This window comes from Phaethon aethereus (genome assembly GCF_964289735.1).
Source record: "Phaethon aethereus genome assembly, chromosome: Z".
NCBI classification, from domain to species: domain Eukaryota; kingdom Metazoa; phylum Chordata; class Aves; order Phaethontiformes; family Phaethontidae; genus Phaethon; species Phaethon aethereus.
Window position 1 is genome coordinate 70,743,253 of NC_138577.1, and position 18,907 is coordinate 70,762,159.

Consider the following 18,907-nt stretch of genomic DNA (forward strand, 5'->3'; position numbering starts at 1 on the left):
GAAAAGAAACTACTGTATTTTCAGATGCCTGTGTATGTGAAAAGAGGGCTCACTTTAAAACAAATTAGTGATCCAAGCATTTTAGATAAACTCCCAGCTCCGATCTGTTCACTGGTATTCAATTCAAAAATCAGTGTTGACAAACAATGCTATTAGCAGTACAGTCTAACTACAGAGCTGTAAACTAAATAAAAGCAAAACAAGAACTAATCTGAAATTAACAGAGCTTCCCTTTATCTTGGCTTACATTTCATCAGCCACTTATCAAAAAACTATTGTGAAATAAAACATCCAAGGACAGTTTGTTAACAAACCATTTCCAAGCAGCCTAATACTAGAAGTACAAGGGTCACTGTACACACTTATGACAAGCAATTTTTGCTCCATGCAGTGCTTTTTAGAAGCTTTGTTATTGCCAGAGTGTCTTTGTTTTGCTACTACCTAAGGTCTTAACCTGTTCTTCAATGAGACTTCTTATATAGAGAGAAGCATATAAATACAGGTCTGGTAAAAGCTGAAAAGCACTGCAAAAAGATCTGGCCTCAATTATTCTCAGGTTTGTCACCTTCAGGTGATGTGAGCTGACTGTTCAGTGGTTTCCACAAAATCTCATACTTATGGTCCTTCTCCATAAGACATCACATAATCTAGACGCTCTAAAAGACTCCTCTGGCTATGTGCAGCTCCACAAAAAATGAGCAAAACTTCACTGTGCGAAGGCAGAACCTTCTTAGAGCACGGCAGAACAAGCTCCTTTAGCAGCTCATGATAACTACAAACTTTGCCTCTCTCATCCACACTTACAGCTCGTATCTTCACTGGAAGTACCACAGTTAGGCAAAGGTCAAAGCTTGCATTAAGAGGAAGAAGGAAAAAAAAAAAACAAAAACCCCAAAAGGGAAAAAACTAAAACAAAGCAAACCCAACCAACCCCACAACAACAAATACAAAAGCATTTCCTGGCAAAACCAAGCATTCCACTGCAGAACCACCTCCCCTGGAGAGGCCAGCCCCGCAGCCCACCAACAGCACAGGCCAGCCCTGCTGCTGGAAGAAACCTCTCCCCACCCTTTCACCTCTCCGCTGACCCCTCCCCCCTGGGCCTTCGGGCTGCCTCCCAGAAGGAGGGCAAGGAAGGCAGCAGCAGGTCAGTGGCTGCTTTCTGCAGCAGTGCTCCACATGTCAAACCCCTGCTGGAACAACACTTGTGCCAGACCACGCAGGTTACAAGTGTCAATCGCTAGGTCCAAGGCAAAACTGTAAGGAATTAGGACACCAAAACAGCACGTGGAGCAGGACGTGCATTACTACTGGCGTTAAGCAGTGTTACTCCTCCCGTCTCTTTAAAGAACAGAAAGCACGCATTCGGAGGCAGCACTAACGTGCTAATTTTCAGCAGTGCTGGGACTCAGATCACACCGCAGTAGCTCCACAGCACTGCGGGAAACACGGCGGTAACCCCTGTACAGCCTTGGCACTGCCACGGCGAGGGCCGGCACCTGACAGGGCCGGCACCTGACAGGGCCGCCGCGGGGCCCGGCCTCCCCCGCAGCCCGGCGTCTCCTTCTCGCGTCCACCTCTCTCTCCTCTGCGGCGGGGGTGGGGAATAAAACATAAAACTACACGTTTTTAACAAGTGAAGCCCTCACAGACGTCCCCGGCTGCCACCGGAGGGCACGGGAGCACCTGTCAGGGCCGCAGCCAGCGGCGGCTGCGGGGTGTCCGCCTCGCCTGGCCTCCCACAGGAAGCCCGGCCACGGCCCCAGCCGCTTCCTGCGGCGGACGAAAGCACCGCCACACCGCACCCTGGGACGGAACGGTCCCCGCTCACCTCCTCCAGCTCCGGTCACCAACACCACCCGTCCGTCAAACCTCAAGCCTGCCGCCATAGCGCTCCGCTCTCCTGCGCTCAACTGCGCAGGCCGCCGGCCCCGCCCCTCTGTCAGAGCAAAGCAGGGCGGCGTAGCGAGGGCCGGCCGCGCGCATGCGCCGCTGCCGCCACCGCCCTCTGGGAAAGGTAGTCTGGACTGCAGCGTCGGCCGCGCGCTGGGGGATGGAAAGAGCATGGCCCCGCGGCGGTTGTGTTCGGGCTCTGGCCCCGCCTGCTCGCTGGATTGCCACACCTTTACAAGCAAGGCGGGCTGCCTGCGAAATACCGCGATTTTAGCAGGCGAGCTCGTTTGTCCTGCTCCACGGCAGGGACATCTTCACAGGTGTAGGACGGATTTCAAGATCAGGCTGCCTGAATGTAGGCATCACCCCTCTGTTTAAAGTTAACTTTAATTACTCATGTTATTTTTTGCTTTCTTTACTATTTCCCAATCCAAATCACCGCTTTCAGCCGTTGCTTCCCTGGTTGCAGGAGAGCTTTAGATTAATGTGAAATACGCTGCCTTTTATTCGCCCGGATTTTGTCTCCATGTGTGGGAGGCTGTGCTGGGTGTCTGTGCCCAGGTGCTGGCAGGGGGGCTCTGTGAGGAGCGGCCACCCTGAGCCAGACAGAGCCGGTCCCAGCCGGCTCCAGCAGACCCACCACGGGGCAGAGCTGAGCCCCCAGCCCCATCTGTTCTGTGAGAACAGATTTTTTAAAAGTGTAAAAAACACTGCGTGGCAGTTGCGGGAGAGAAGGGTGAGAAAACTGTGAGAGGAACAACTCCACAGACACCAGGGTCAGTGCAGAAGGAGGGGCAGGAGGTGCTTCAGGTGCTAGAGCAGAGATTCCCCTGCAGCCCAGGATGAAGACCGTGGTAGGGCCAGCTGTCCCCTTGCAGCCCATGGAGGCCTGCAGTGGGGTGGGTTTTCTTGCAGGAGCTGTGACCCCGTGAGGGACCCAGGTTGGAGCAGCCAGTTCCTGAAGGACTGTGCCCTGTGGAGAGGACCCAGGCTGGAGTAGTTCGTGAAGAACTGCTGCCCATGGGAGTGACCCCATGGTGAAGCAGGGGAACAGCGTGAGGAGTAAGGGGTAGCAGAGATGATCATATTTTGTGGAACCAGGCAGCAGGTTAAGTAGGAATTAACGTGCCTATTCATTATATCATTGCAGGCATGGTATAATGTTAGTATCATTCAGAATGTAATTGTATTGGAGTTTCATACAGCCACTGCTCTGGATCTCGGCAGTAGATCGAGTCAGGATTTACCAGTATTGTCCACCCAACTCAGGTGGTGACAAACTTTTTCTGAATTATGGACAGGGATCTCATGATGCTATTCCTTCTCGCTTGCTCACTCTCCTGGCTGACTGAGAGCACCATAAGCCTGAGCCTCTGGGAGATGTAAACTCCCTGCTTCATTGCATTGTCTGTCTTAAATTAGGAGGTGCTGAGGGAACAGAAGATGGTGTAAGGAGTGCCTAGAATTCAGAGCCACTGACTAGCTTATTTTGTTGGGGAAATCATCTACACACTCCCTCTGCACAGATGAACTTTAATTCATGATTAACCTTTTTTGTACAGTTTGTAAAGTTTGGATTATTTCTGGAGCTAGTAGAAAGAATTTTTTTTTTTTCCTCCTGCAGATTGTCTCCTTGACTGTTAGTGCTTTACTCGCTACACTGAAGAGAGGTGATAGTTACCTGAGTGATAGCTATTTGGAGACTTCCCAACTGGAGTAAATTAGCATTTCTGACCTCAAGTAGTCTGTAACATTCACTGCTTTAGAAGTATTAGGAATGGAGATGTATTGCCTGTGATTTTATGACGTGCAGTTCGGTTTGAATGGAGAAATTGCATTCAATACTGTAATTGCAAATTACAGTTTGGGCACCAGAGGGAGCATTGTGCTACAGTAAAACTGACATATTTACATTTACAGATACCACACCACAAGTAATGAAATTCTTACATGACGAACCTAAAAAAGGTTTGTGCACAGATCGAGTCAAAGTGACACTGCTTTTAATACACAGTGATTTTACTTTGGCAATAGATTCACTGGCGTGGTGGCATTTTTCTGGCTGTATAGGCATGCTATGTGTGGAAACTACAAAAGAATTGTTCTGGAGGCAGGTAAGGGTACACAGGGCACATAAATAAATTTAAAAATCACGAGTTTTAAGTATAGGAAATATTGTTGAATGTGTGCAGAAACAGGCCTTTCCACTGGATGTGTGTTATTCTGGCAGTATATTAATCAGCACAAAATACCCTCACAATTAATTACACTTCCAAGGTTTGCCTATTTCATTTGAATGCAGCTCAATACAAGAGCTAATCTCCTGACAGTGAGAGGCTGGGTGCAGCTGGCTGTGTATTGCAGAGAGCACGTCACTGATTGCGGTTTGTCTATACTATGCTCAACAGTAGGAAGCTGTTTCCTGGAGCTTCTGAGCTGTGAGTCAGTCTGCAATTGCTCTTCGTGAGGAAGTAACAGCTTGAGCTCGTAAGTGTCTGTGAGCTTTGATTCAGCCTCAACACTCAAGTGTTTTGGGTTTTTTTGTTGCTACACTGTGGGATTGGGCTCCCACCTGCGAGAAGGGAGGAAAGTATCCAGGACAAGGGCGATGCTGGCTGCTGCGAGAGCCACCCTGCTGGCCTCGCAACATACCATGACACACAGTGTACCTTTAAAGGCAGAATGCACAGAAGACAACTTTGCACTCGTGCAGTGTGTAACCAGCGTGCTGTCTGCTGAGTGTTAATGTACCCTTATTTATTCCCACGCGTTTATAAGGGGAGTTAGGGACTTGTTTCTGTACCATCCCATAAGTTTAGGATGTAATTTGTTAGGGTAGGGGAATGCATGCAAACTAACAGCACAAATACCCAGCTTAGTCAACTGTGCATACGCTTCTGGAAACATCTGGTTCAGACTGGAAATACAGGAACTAATGTGGTCATCCTTACACCACTAAATGTATTTGCATAATCCCTTATATAATCATATCTATCTACAGCAGCACAGTTCTGTGTGCATGGCTATAAACAAGTCCTAGGAGAACTTGGTTCATTTTTGGTGCTGGTTCTGGCCTCTTACATGTTCTTGAACAGGCCATTTCAGCTCTAGCCCTTCCGGTTCCTGTGTCCTGGTTTTTTTAGATGATGGACTATTCAAGGGAAGGACTCTGCTCTTGAATTTGCCTGGAAGCTAGCAGTTACATTCCCCAGGTAAGATCAGACCCTGAGGTACTTCTACAACATAACTTGTTCTTTAGATAGCTAACAAACAGGCCTTGTTAACAACTCAGGGTCTTTTATGGCTTCCTCATTCTGGTGCATAGAGTGGGATTAGAATCAGTAAAGAGCTCACACTTCAAAACAATAAATAAAATTTGAGTTTCCTCAAACATTTTTTTTTTTTAACAGAACAGAAAGTGCACTGGAGTGAAAGTATGTCACTTTTATAGCTTATGTTTTTTAAGTGAAACCTGTCTGTATTAAAAAGATCCGAAATATAAAGAACCACTCAGAATGGAAAGGGTTTGAAAGGTTCCCTTAGCAGTCGGAATTGATTTGTTCCAAAAGTCATACAGCTATCAGAAAATATTTGCATCAGTCTGAAACAAGGTATGAAGGCAGAACACTACCACGGCTAACCAAAGCCGGGTGACGTTAGGGGGAAACTTGAATGGAGTAGGTGTCAAGCCACAAATCAACAGCAGGTGTCAAACTGATTTTTGAATGAATGAGCCACAGTGGGAGATTAATAGCAGGATATCCAGATTCCAAATTCAGCCAGAGTTCAAAGCGGTTGAAACTGGTAATGAAATGTGAGTCAAAAAGGTAGACCAAATCTACTTTATTTTGTCTGTTAGTGATCAGTGTGAACTAACATATACTTACCATTAACCCTTTTACTGACATACCAGTCTTTTTACACCATGAAAAAATTGCGAAAAATGCCAAGCAGTAGTCTGTAATACTGAGTATTATGTTTTTTTCTGTTATGCTTCAATGCCTAGAGCGGGTTAACTTTTTTTATAAAACGAAATGTTGTGCACTAAAACAAATCTGTATGTTCTAAAGTAATTCTTTCAACTAACAGGTTGGATAATTGGGGTTTTTTTGTCTTTGTCTCTTTTATAAACTTGGGATTGCATGTGTTGTGGATACTGTAGGAGTCTTAATCCCATTGAAAATGTTTTCTACCGTCTGCTGCTGAAGATGGTGAGCACCTTTGAACCTTTTACTCAGGGAGAATAAAAGAAGTGACTGACTTGCTTTTACTCCGTATTTTTTAATATTGCTAAAAGATCTGTTGGATCAGAAGGCTTGTTTTCAAGTACTTTATTTGCTTTCTAAATGGTTTTGCTCATGGAGATTTGTAGCAGCCTGTTCACTGGGAAAAAAGGTTTCTTTACAAATATGAATGAAGGAGGCAGCCAGATGCTTCTTGCCATGACCAACAACTAGATGTTGAATCCACGTTAAAATCTGTGGCATCCTTCACTGTACACTACCAAAGCATGGCCTACAACAGATGGTACCTTCCCACAGCCTTAGTGCTGTAGAAGTCCCTGGGATTTTGAAGATAGATGTTTTCTGCTGTGACAAAAGAGGTCTTGCTTGCAGCCAGGTCATTGTCCCCATTTCCTCTCTCTCTGCAGCCATCCTCTGGCTGCCAGTGCAGAGAGATCATGGAGAGGTCCCAGCCCTGAGCTGATCACAAATGTTCATCTCATACAAACCCAACTGTATGGCCCAGCCCACACTACTAATTACTCTCTTAATAAAGGTGGCTAGAGAAAACTATGTATTTTGATTAGGTATACAATTTTATGTGACAGAAACCCCTGCTGAGGTATTCTTCATAGCTAGCACATAGTGTTTCTATTGATTCCTTTCATCTCCAGGAACAGCAAATAGTATTATTTCCATTCTAACTTGCATTCTCTTGTGTTCTTTTATTTTTCTGTGAGCCTACAGAAGTTAGTAAGTGGCATTTTTCTTGCCATTGAATCCCATGTTTGTCACCCTCAGAACCTGAAAAGCAGCACTTCTGATGCGATGTTGAGGGGCAGCCTACTGTGTAGTTACCAGTGGATATATTCTTATGAACCAACTGAAAATGTAAATGCAAACATTTTTATAGCTCTTGTCAACAATCCACATCACAGGAGGTTGCATGTCCCTGTTCTGGCAAGAAACATTAATTTTGAAATTTGTCGCACATACCACTCAATTAAGTGGAAAATCCATGCTGAGGCACAAGCGGAGCACTGTGGAAGCTCTCCATTTAATTCCGTCAGAGACTTAGGATTTAAGGGAGACTGAAGCCCTGGGTCAGTCAGGGCTTGGTGGATTGCTGAGCTGGTATGTAGTAACACATTAGTAGAACAAACTCATTAAGCAGAAACTAGTTGCTTCTGCATATCTATAGCTAAAAACATCGTGTGGAGAGATGTTAGGGAGGTGCCAACAAAAGGTTGTGCTCCCGTAACACAACCACTCTATTTCATCCTACATGCTTCTTCACAAAAAATGCATTAACTTGGTCTCCTTGAAGTCAAAATAGAATAAAAACCACATGGACTAAAATAAGAGGTAAAAAGACTAGCAAATAACCGTATGTCACATTCTGTGGAAATCAGGTGTGTATTTGCACTACTACCAAGTTACAGGTAAATAGATTGTATATATGCTCTGAATCTTTAATGAATAGATTAAATGCCTCCTGAGAAAACTGATTCAGTGCAGTTGCTTCCTGAGTTAACAGCCATATTGAGCTGTAGAGCAGCCAAAAGTTCCAAGAAGTTCTCTTCATAGAATAAAGTCAGGCAGCTCCTTTAATAAACAGAAAATATGCACAAAAGATAAGATACTTTCAAACTGTGCCTCCTAAAATGGCCTCTTCTCTTAAGGTGCCACCGAGGGCATTCTAGAGTTCTTAATCCCAAGGTTACAGAAGCTTTCTCTGTGCACAACAGCACCCATATATTCATTGACCCCCAGATAAACGGCAGACTTCCAGTTGTTTCTCAGAAATATCCAGTCTGCCAGCTTCCATCCCAACCACCCCGAAAAAGCAAATGAAAGCCAAACACCACAGGTTCTGATTGACTATATTCTGTGGTGAGAATTCCTCCCCAGCTTGCAGTAAAGAGCAATTTAGCCAAGAATACATGAAGTATGTAATAGCCCACTAACTGAGAAGCAAGGTGGATAGATGGAGAACAGCTAGTCAACTAAGTAACAACGTAAACGCCTTTTCCTGTAGGAGCTTGTACTCCCCTTCAGCACTTGCTTTGCTAATCAGGAATGAGGTGGGAAGTCTGAATTCTCTAGCCAAGGTTCTCCCAGCTCCAAACAGTAGGAAGGAGTAGTTTTCATCGATACTCTTTTGCAAAGGGTTTTCTTCCCGGTTTCCTTATTTTGTAGCATGAGCTTCTCGGTTCTAGCTTTGGGGTAAACTGTAGATGGCAGTGTCACAGCATACTGCAACTGTGTGCTTAAATAGATTGTCTGAGCCGAAGTCAAATGCCTATGCTTATGGTAGGCAGTACACCTTATCACAGTGAAGATGTCAAAGCAAACTTAATGAGATGTTGTCTGATCACAGCCCTGTCTCCCAGAAAAGTGCTGAGATTGCCTTTCTACGTTTCCCTAATAGTTTCTTGTATGATGGCACAGCAAATGTACCTTTGGGAGTGTCCATACCATCGAAATCAAGTTAGGCAGCCTGTAACTGAGATAGCTTTTCAGTTGGGCAAAGAGACTCACTTTAGTTACAAGGATGAGATCATTTTTCTGTTGCTGAATTATCAAGATCCTTGAGATAGAGAACCAGCTTTCCTGAAAGTAACAGCTGATCTCATGTCATGTCCCAGGAGTAATGCACTTATTCCACCCCCGGCTCAAAGCACTGCCTCAGTCTGTTTTATTTCTGCAATCTCTTAGCAGGCCTAGCAGGTGATGCACAGTTGTAGGCCTTAACTCTCCACAAAATAAAAACAAATCCCAAACAAACAAAGCAAAAAGACCACAGTGAAGTGGTCAGTGAAGTAAACTGAAAGCATCAGCTAGGTGCTTCTGGAATGGGGAAGGGCTGTCCTTTCATGTCACAGGAATCCTTAATTAACAGTAGTCTATCAAACAGCCAGGGGACTTTCTTCTCAGGACCCAAGCCAAGCCTAGCTATTGAAATATATTCCTCAAATGAAAGGAGGCTAAATTCTGCTCAGGAAAGCCAAGTAATTTTTTAGCACTATTCCATAATGAAGTAGAATTGGAGCATTGCCATTCTCATGGAAGAAAAGAAGGGTTGGTGCTGTACGGGCCCTGTATGGGCTGACTTACTCCATCTACGCCATCATACTCTCTGTATTAAAAAAACCTCACACAACTTAAATGTAACAATATTTTTAATCCACTATTAGCTGTGGCTTGGCCAGAACAATCAATGATAAATGAATTCTGAAAAATGCAATTCAGAGTGTCCCACAAATGTGTTGCAAATGAAGAGCTTTAGGTTGCCATGTTTCAAGACCAGTGGGGCTGATACTCTGAAAACGTGCCAGCAGAAGATGGAGAACAAGTGGGTAAAAAGTCAATGATTTTTTTCTTGGAATAACCTGCACTTATCAAAACCTTCAGAATTATATCCACCAAGAAGTTTCTTTACAGCACGTGAAACACCTACTGACTGAAGAAAAAAAAAAGGTATCTAGGAAGAAAGACACAATGCACAAGGCTAGACTTCTGTTTTGTTTCAGCTCATATTTATATGCATAATAAAAGCACATTTAAAACCCAAATATTTAATACAAACTGAAATAGGAGCTAGTTTGTCATGAAGCCAATGGAAAGTATGATTTTAAAATCCAGTGTTAAGATTTTGAGAGTGGAAGGTCTTACATGTGATGGCAAAAGTAATTTATATCTAAATCACAGTAACTGTAGGAAGCTCCACCTTTGTCCTCCACCTACCACACCAAGACTTTCCCACAGGGGAGAACAACAAATAGCAAACAGGTTTCGGTTGCTTGGGAAAGCTGGGCAAGTAACGTACCTCCTTAATTCCATTATTCTTAATCACTATAGCCTGCTGCTTTGCTTGATACTGTGTAATTATGGGATATCCCAAAGCTATGAGCTGCCTCTTTTCTATAGAAAGAAATGCCGTAAGGGATGTTTCTCCAGAAACTGGTGTTGTGAAAGCAAGTAGAATTTTAGAGGTTGTTAGAAGATATATGTCAGTTCCTGTGTTTCCCAATCTCACAAGAAAAAGTTGGTATTGATTCAGGAATGTCCTGCCCGTAAACATCAGTTTTAAAATTGGAAACCAGAATGCTAAATATTAAGACCGAGTACTAAGAGAGGTCAGTTCAGCAATTTGTGGTTTAAACATTAAGAAATCTTGATCTGTGAAACAGACCAAGCCACTGCTGTAACAGAGATGTTGGACATAGCCTGTAAGGAGGTACTACTCCTTTATTTTCCTAGAGGGAAAATAAATCACATCGTAACCGGAAATATTTAATACTATAGATATGAATGCAGCAGTTGCAATACAATTTCAGCTGCAGTATGCAAACTTCAGCAGGAATAGATTAGTGATTTAGTATGGATTAGTTTTTTATAACTTCTTTCTCTATAAGAACAAATGCAAGGTTGTTTGTTTTGTTTGGTTTTTTTTTAGCAAACTGTAAATAACAACTACATCACTTAGTCTTAAACTTTCTGAGTAGGAGCCACGGTGTGTTTTTGGGTAGAAAGTCTTTTTAAAAATAGATAGGAAACTTTCCTCTCCCCAAAGAAGTTTCATTTATGTGCAGAACACAAAAATAAGATATTACAGAACTTTTCTGGACAACTATAATCTCCTTTGACAATTGTTTTATCCAGAGCACAGATGTTTGCCACTTAACCATGAATGTTGGCTGACCTGCCCAAATCTCAATGAAAAACAGTTGTAACAAGGTTTCTCTGCAAATGATTATGCAAACAGGAATCTTCATTTCATGTTCATGCTAAAGTATACCCTCTGTAATGCATTCAAAAGCACTACTTTTTTTTTTTTTTTAATTAAAGGCTCAGAAGTACTTGTACTGAAATCACAGCTAAATGCTTACTAGCCTGATGAGGGTGTCGATTATATCCAAAACAGTATTAACTAAATCAAGATGTAGATTATTCTTTCAGATTTCAAATTACATTGCAAAAAAAAAAAAAAAAACCAAAACCAGGAAACTGGTATTTAGCTCTATTTTTTTCATTAAGTGGGTAACATATTCGATCTACTGTTCTCCTTAGATGCATACACAATGTAATATAATCTTGTGGCAAAAACAGTAGGGAAGGAATAGACCTGCCTGAAGAGTGGTTCTGCTGCCCAGAAGGGCAGGAAAAGCATGTAAGGCCAAAGGAAATCTATGGTAGCAGGTCAGCAGATGGTGAACACTCATCACAGAGAGATCATCTAAGCCCATACAATGTGCAACTTACCCGTCCTCCTCATAACTCTGTCATCTTTGACAATGATGAACTTAAGAGTAGTGTGGATTCCTCTCTGCTAGACCATGAAAACAAGCATCTTCTGGTCCGTCAAAGATGCATGCAGAATTCCAGTTTACCTTTAAATAGTCACTTGTAGCTATTATAGCTACAGCCAGGGACTGGAAAGCAACTTAAGTCAACCACCATCAAAATCAGTTTTCTACTTCCTTGGCACAATGCATTCTTTTTAGGGAAAGATGTGAGAAGGCAATTTGCCATCTCCTCACTCCTTTATTTTACAGGAATTTGCTTTATAGGTGGGGTTGAATCTTTAGTAGAAGAGACATGATTTGGTATTTTCCTAAAAAAAACAAACCAAACCAAACCAAACAAACCCAACCAAACTCACACCAGTTGCTGAAAGCTCCCAGACTTCTGATAATCTCTGTACCTTCTAAATGGGTGTAAATCTCAAGAAAGCTTAAGGACAATAATAACACTTGTAACTTACCCAGTTGTGTCTTTTGTTTGTCTATGCATGCAAACGTAATTAAGGGGTGGCCAAAAGTTCTAGTGGATCGCTTTCAAAGTCACACACACACAAAATGACCATGATAACCTCCCTATATCTTGTTTTCTTTGTCTGGCTGAGATCACAGTTGTTTCATGTGTCTTGCAAAAGGTATCCAAGGTCTGACTTACACTTCTTAAATGCCTGTAGAAGGCTACAGCATTAGTTTTAACTTCCACAACTTCACCAACATGTTTTGCTCATGGCATGAGGCACTACGTACTAACTAATCCTTGAAAGGACATGACAAATACGAAACTCCTAAGATACTGGGATTTGAAGGACGATTGTAGGTTGAATCCATGATGATTGGATATTGATAATATATTTACCGTATTAAAACACAGTGTTGCATCAGTTTTACCACACAGAATAATAGCATTATCCTACCTGTAATTAAACAGTACTACTGTAACCTTTTTTAAACTCTCGACTATGTCAATTTTCTGCTAGAGGGTCGATGCTTTAGTATGACAAAAAGTGTATTACAAAGAAAAATGCTATAAATTTATTTCTGGATTTCGACAACTAAAGCCACTGTACATGTATGCTGCAGCAGAAATAAATTAACTGCAAAAGTATACAGCTTGAGTGCTATGTCATGTTATTTATAAAGGTAGGTCTTTGGAAATCCAGTACAATTGTTTTCTTTCATTGTTACAGAAGTACTTTTTCGTAGTGGAAAGTGAATGCCAGACAAGAACTATTGTTAGACCATCTCAGAAGAATGTAACTAGATTGTGAGCTAAATGTAACTTCTCCTAGTTGTCAAGTTTTTATGCTTAGCATCAAATCCCCATGGACAATTTTCACTTTTTCTAAAAAGTAAATGGCCAGATAATGCAAGTGACTTAAGAAGTTACTGTGTTACTGAAAATATACATAGTTTGACTACAATATGGCTCATACACTTGTAAGTAGGTGTTCATTAACAATGTACAAAGACCATTTAAGCAATTTTTGTCCCAGTAAAATTCAAATTGGAGCATTCGAAATATTCTGGGTCATGGCTGAAGAAAATCTTCCATGGTTTACACAGCACATGCATATATTACACCCGGTTCTAAACCAGGTACTGTCCTGTCACCCTTTCAGTAACTGTTACCATTTATTATAAATTAAGCTATTTTGGAAAATCAGAACATGATTTAGTAATAGGATTTGTAAAGAAAACTGTTTCAATTTCTAAGTCAAGTTCCTTTTTATTCTCACCTCAGAGAGAAGAACTGGGAAAGAAAACAGCTTTCTCTTTCTACATGGGAAAAGAAAAGAAACAGGTGGACCAAAATGCGTAAGAAACTGTACTCTTTACAATTTGTGGAGTTTTCCTCATGATCTTGCATTCCTATACATGAATTCTGATGGACAAAAGTACAATGTAGTTACTGTTTAAGTAAAACATGGGCAGGGATCTTAAATGATATTCCTTCAGATGTCAACCAAATAATCTATCTCTTGGCAAATTCTGGTGTACTATCCTTACATCAGTTCCCAGTTGTTCCAGCCTAGTAGAACATTAAACTTCTCTCTCTGCTGGACAGTAGTGGCTTGTATAAAGTGAGTTTACTTTTTGAACACAGATTTCTCTGGCACATTTCTGGAACCTTGCTGTGAATATTCTGAGCCTAGTGACGAAACAAACATGAATAAAAGTGAATTTTCTCTCTTAAAAAATCACAGGTAATGCTGAAGCCATATGTCAGAGTCTGCGATGCTTGGCCGACACACGCCAAGTTTGCTCTTTACAATTTAAAATGTAACAAGGGAAAAAAAAGGCATGAAAAGTTTGGAGTGCAAATATTCTTTGGTTTACTCATTAAAACAAAAGGACACAGCAAACAGCAAAAACATTGGAAATTAAATAAACAGCAAATTCTTTATATGCGTCCTAACAAAAAGTCTTTGGCTTTTTGAAATGTATTAACTTCATGCTTTTAAGTACATTACAGTGTCTAGAAAGTCACATTTTTTTATCCCCAAAGGCAAGGCAGAGAGAAGATGAGGGAGAAGAAGAAGGATGAAAAATAGGAAGGGAGAAAAAAAAAAAAAAAATTATTCAAGATTCCATTTTTTCATTAGTTAAATAGTATATAACACAACGATAAAACTAATTTCTCTTTCTCGTTTCATTCTACACAGAGCAAACTGGCTTGCAATTTATTTTCAGGTGATCAAGCTTTCTGAATTCACATCATCATACACATCAGCCTAGTGTATAAAATATACTGACTCATACCTTTTCAAAAAGAAATGTGACCTATTAGCAGGATTCTAAATGTCTTAAGGAATTGCACAGATAAGTCACTGCATTTTACCTTATCATAGGCAGACTTAAAATCACGTACCGCAGGTGGTTTCTAGGGAACACTCTTCCCCAGTTAGGCTATTTTACTGTAGCTTATTTCTCAAATAATCCCCATATAATCAAAGGAAGCAAGCATTGGTGCGGGTCTATAAGGGTCTATACTTGGTAGCCTTGCAGACAGGAAGTTTTCACCACTGAGCTGGAGATGAACAACGCTGTTAAGATTCTATGTGACAGCATCACTGATATTATTTAAAACTGAATGCTTCATAAGGGCTACACTAGGAAGCTGTGATCTCTGCAGAGAGCATAAAAGATTATAAATGAATCAAATATATATTTTACAAACAAGTCAAAGAAATTATAGAGAGTACCATCACCATGCTGTCTGTTACCAACATTACTGGACTCTGATAGTTTAGAAATAATTTTGTAAATCTAAAAAAGATGTGGATTGTCTGACAGCATATTGTTTTGGTTTTGTATATCTATCTTGCAAGACTTTTACTCTACTTGGACCATTCTGTTTTATTGTCTTTATCCAGCCTTTTCCGTAGGCAAAGCACAGTAAAAAAAGTCATGCGCAGTCTTTCTTCCAGATGGACTGTGACTAGCAACAGATAGCTCATAATAAGGAATCAATTTAATAAAGATATTTTGGAAATATTTGTCATAATGTAAAAAAACCTTTTTGCATGCTCCCTTATTCCTTCATAATCAACAGTGTTCCATTTACAAATAATGCATAGGCAGTCAACTTTAATACAAGTACTTATATGTTCCCCTCATCTAACATTTTGTTGACACCATCACAAAGTTTCTGCAAATGGAGTTTATAAGGTCCAAAGGGATTGTACAAGGCAGCCAAAAATTCACAATCAGAAAAGTGATCAAACACATTGTTGACACGTCCATGTGACTTTGCAGTTAGGTGACGCTGAATGATTTCATGAAGTAGCTCTCTACAATCGTTTAACAGTTTGGACAAAAAATTCCTGTCAAAGGTATAATCCACCTGATGGAAACTGACCACGGTCTTAGCCAGCTGATGAACTTTCTTCTTGAATTTCTCCATCAATGCGATTTCATCCTGATTAAATTGGTTGTTCCTGTAGAGGATTGCCAACTTGAGGACTATTTTAATGAGGTTTTTGATTATTTTCTCTGCTTCCTTTTTATTTTGTGTATATTCCTTTGTCACTCTGTAGAGCTCATCTAAAACATCACTGCTTGTATCATCGATCAAAGTAGTTGCTATTGATTTGGACACCATTTTTCCAAGGATCTTCTTCTGGGCCTGAATGGCCAGACTTTTGGAGTTGAAGACATCTGTGGCCACTGGCAGGGGGGAAAAAACATGTATGCAGTCAATACTTCATAACAGACATACTATGGCCAGTAAGTCAAGGAATATTTCCATGTCTATCCGTTCATATTAGTCCTACTAACTGCCACAAAAATGATGCAAACTTACGTATGTCATTGCAGAAAACCCCACCTTTTCAATCCCTAAAACACTGTTGTTTTTAGGATTACATCCTTTTAGACTGTTTTACTTTTGAGAAAACACAAAATGAGATGGGACTTGCTCAAAAGTGGTTTAAAATATCTCTCTATATATGGATTGGTGGGATTTCAAATTGAGGCAATAACCCTGCCCTATTTGATTAGGTAAATTGTAAGTCTGATCTTGATTCTCATATTCATAATGAAATCTGAAACCATGACTATCCCAATAGCATGACTACGCAGTTAGGGATAGTAATTCAGTGAAACGACTATTGTAAAACTTTTTCCTGCTTAGCATTTTACATTATCAGTGAATTCAGACCACCCACATCTACTATATTTTACACACACACACACACATATATAAAAAAAAAAAATACAAACACAAAAATCCTTTGTCAACAAACAATACTGAGATTCCCAGGATGCAAGCTGAAGAAGCTAGTTTTCAGAAGGAAAGCAACTATAGACTTCCATGTTCCATACTTAATGCAGAAGTAGCCAAAAATGTACTGTCTAGGGATTGCTGTAACACTTGCTAGCATAACCTTATAAAGAAATCCTTCTGTGACCAATAAAGTAGATTCTGGAACAGATTTCCACCTCCAAAAACATGCTTGCTTACACCAGTATACCCAATGACTGGTTTGTAATTTCTTCAAATCCTTAAAAGATACCAAATGTCCTTTCAGAAACTTGTTTTGTGAAACGTTACCGCTCACATTCTGTCGCCAGTGACAACTCGTTACAGCGCATTCCCTTTGCAGCACCTTCTCCACTAAGGCACACACGAATTCCTATTTCCAGGTTGAGCGGTCTGGGAGGTGGCTGCCTTTACACTGCAGCTTTCCTGGAGTCTCAGGCAGGCTGAAGGAAAGCTTCATCTGTTTACATTTACTTCACATATGTAAGGTTTGCTTTGCAAACACAGGGCCTGGAAACTTTTTTTTTTTTTTTTTTTTAAATGAAAACATAAACTCTGCAGATGCCAAACAGTAAGTCCCTGAATTTGGAAAAAGCTTCCCTTAACTGTTTGCATTTGGGAAATGTGTTCAGGAACAGGGTGCCTCTGGGGTTCCAGAGGAACTTGTCCTTCAGGACATGAGAGACGTAAATCTGTATTTTTTCTGTAACAGTACCTTTGAGAAACTTAGTAACAAGCTCCTTTTTTGTCATCTCTGAAACCTTCAAGCAGGTTAGATTCTTAAGACTTTCAGTGCATACCTGTATTTTGTTTTGAAGCATGGAATGTTTAAGCGCATTTTTTAAAATCTTTACTACATGAGGACACTCAAAAAACCAAAGAACCCATTGTTAACTCTCTTGGGCAGAGCACTCAGGATCACAAGACAGACACATTTCTCAACCACAAAGATACAGGAAGACATTAAAGATGCTAAGCAGTCAATCTGAACTGAAAATATTTTATTCACTTTTTGTGTTTTTAAATGTAAAACTGAAACTGTTACTATTCAAATAAAACTAATCAAAGTATTTCAAAGGGTGGTCAAATACTAGAACTCAACAGCCAATGCTTTACAAATATCTGCAGATAAATTATGGCTTTTTTCCCCCAAAACAGGAATATGGACCGTTCTTTCATGACTTTTATTTCTTAAAGCCTTCCAATTTACTAATTGCTCGTGATGTCTCCTGTCTGACACTCCACAAGTAGATGTTTGCACTAATAGCAGTTGCTGTTTCAAAGTATCTTCCTCAAATTTGCAGAGAAACTCCCCCCAATACAATATATACATATTTTTAAATGTTCTTCCCCAGGATGTTGTAGATACTCTTATAAAGTGCTAACTACATGACACAGAATGCTCCGCTGTAATTCAAAAGAAGTATGTGCAACCTGCCTCTAACAAGTCACACAAACACTCACGTACAGTTCTAACAATTTACACATAACAACTTGCAAAGTATCAACTTCAAGAAACTAAGAACATGGCAGTTTCTGAAAAATTTTACAATTTTTCAACAAAAAGCCCCTTCCATTACGTAATTCAACATTTGACAAAGCACAGCTCAATGTGTAATTACCATTGCTAAGCTAAACAGGAATTGCTCACTTACAAGAGGTGTTAAACTCTTAATGGCATTTCTCTAAAAACTGTCCAAGTTTTGGGATTACCCAGCACAGCCTATTTTCTATCTACTTTGCAATACGCCAGAAATCAGTTTAATTTTCCCGGTGTTATTACATGGGTTCTAATTTGATTGCTAAATACGTAAATTTCATACTTCAGTATTTCAGTCAATTAAAAAAAGCACTTACAAACTCTTTGTATTTTATAATCAGAATTTTTCCTCATTACTGCTGGCAGAAAGACCTCAAATGTATTTCACAGTCAATTGTTTAAATAAAACTGGGTTTAAGCAGTAAGATTATAGAGCTCCTTCAGACCAAACATACTTTCTTAAAAAAAAACAGTAACATTATTACTTACTTGTTCATCAAATGGAATCGCAATTGCTAATGCTGACAGCAGAAAGAGAGGCAAAATACCCGAGGTGAAGACTGGCCTGAGGCTTATTTGTTCCACTAAATCCAGCACACACTTCACCATGCACTTTGAATCGCTGTCAGAAGCTATCAGAGGGTCAACATGGGTTTTCCCCCCTCACTGTAACAGCAGCTCTTCTCAGCTACCTTTCTCTCCTGCCTGCAGTGCTTCATTTTGCTTTGGCACCTCAGAATGCAAAAACATCGCAGTGGTTTCACTTCCTCGACAAGAAAGCTGAAAGGAAATTGCAGTGCTGAGCAAGCGGTGCAACACCAACAGCCGTTACTGCTAACTGGCAACCGGGACAACGAGCACAAAAGCGAGGGAGAAGAAAGGTCCTGTGACTCGGAAGGGCAGGGGATGTGTCAAGAAGAGGTTAAAACATTAACCCGGTCTCTGCAAAGGCAGATACTCCCGTGTACCGGAGACGTCCGATTCATGGGTCACAGGGTGCCGGTGAGGGGCGGCCACCGGCTGCAAGCGTCGCCAGCCCCCCGTTCCCAACGTGAGGACAGCCGAACATCCCCTTTCTAACCTCCGACCACAATTTCAGACGTGAGCGCCTAAAAACAAGCTTGTAAATCCACATTTAAGTAACTACTTAAAGCGGCCTCATTTTCTTAGGGTTGACTGTATGTAG

General features: G+C 40.9%; 2 protein-coding genes across 2 annotated transcripts in view; both read right to left on the reverse strand.

Moving 5' to 3' along the window:
* HSD17B4 (hydroxysteroid 17-beta dehydrogenase 4) overlaps positions 1–1,889 on the reverse strand; it is a gene marked incomplete at both ends in the record, with an annotated part of 68,089 nt that extends 66,200 nt beyond the window's left edge. The window contains one exon of the mRNA XM_082013660.1: positions 1,832–1,889. Coding sequence (XP_081869786.1) covers positions 1,832–1,889 — 58 coding nt within the window. The remainder of the gene's footprint in view (positions 1–1,831) is intronic.
* A 13,131-nt stretch (positions 1,890–15,020) lies between these two features.
* On the reverse strand, positions 15,021–15,536 carry TNFAIP8 (TNF alpha induced protein 8; the record flags this gene model as incomplete). The annotated part of the gene is made up of 1 exon (XM_082013661.1): positions 15,021–15,536. Exon 1 carries the CDS (start codon positions 15,519–15,521, stop codon positions 15,021–15,023), a length of 501 nt encoding a protein of 166 aa, XP_081869787.1. The 5' UTR covers positions 15,522–15,536.
* Between the last annotated feature and the right edge of the window lie 3,371 nt (positions 15,537–18,907).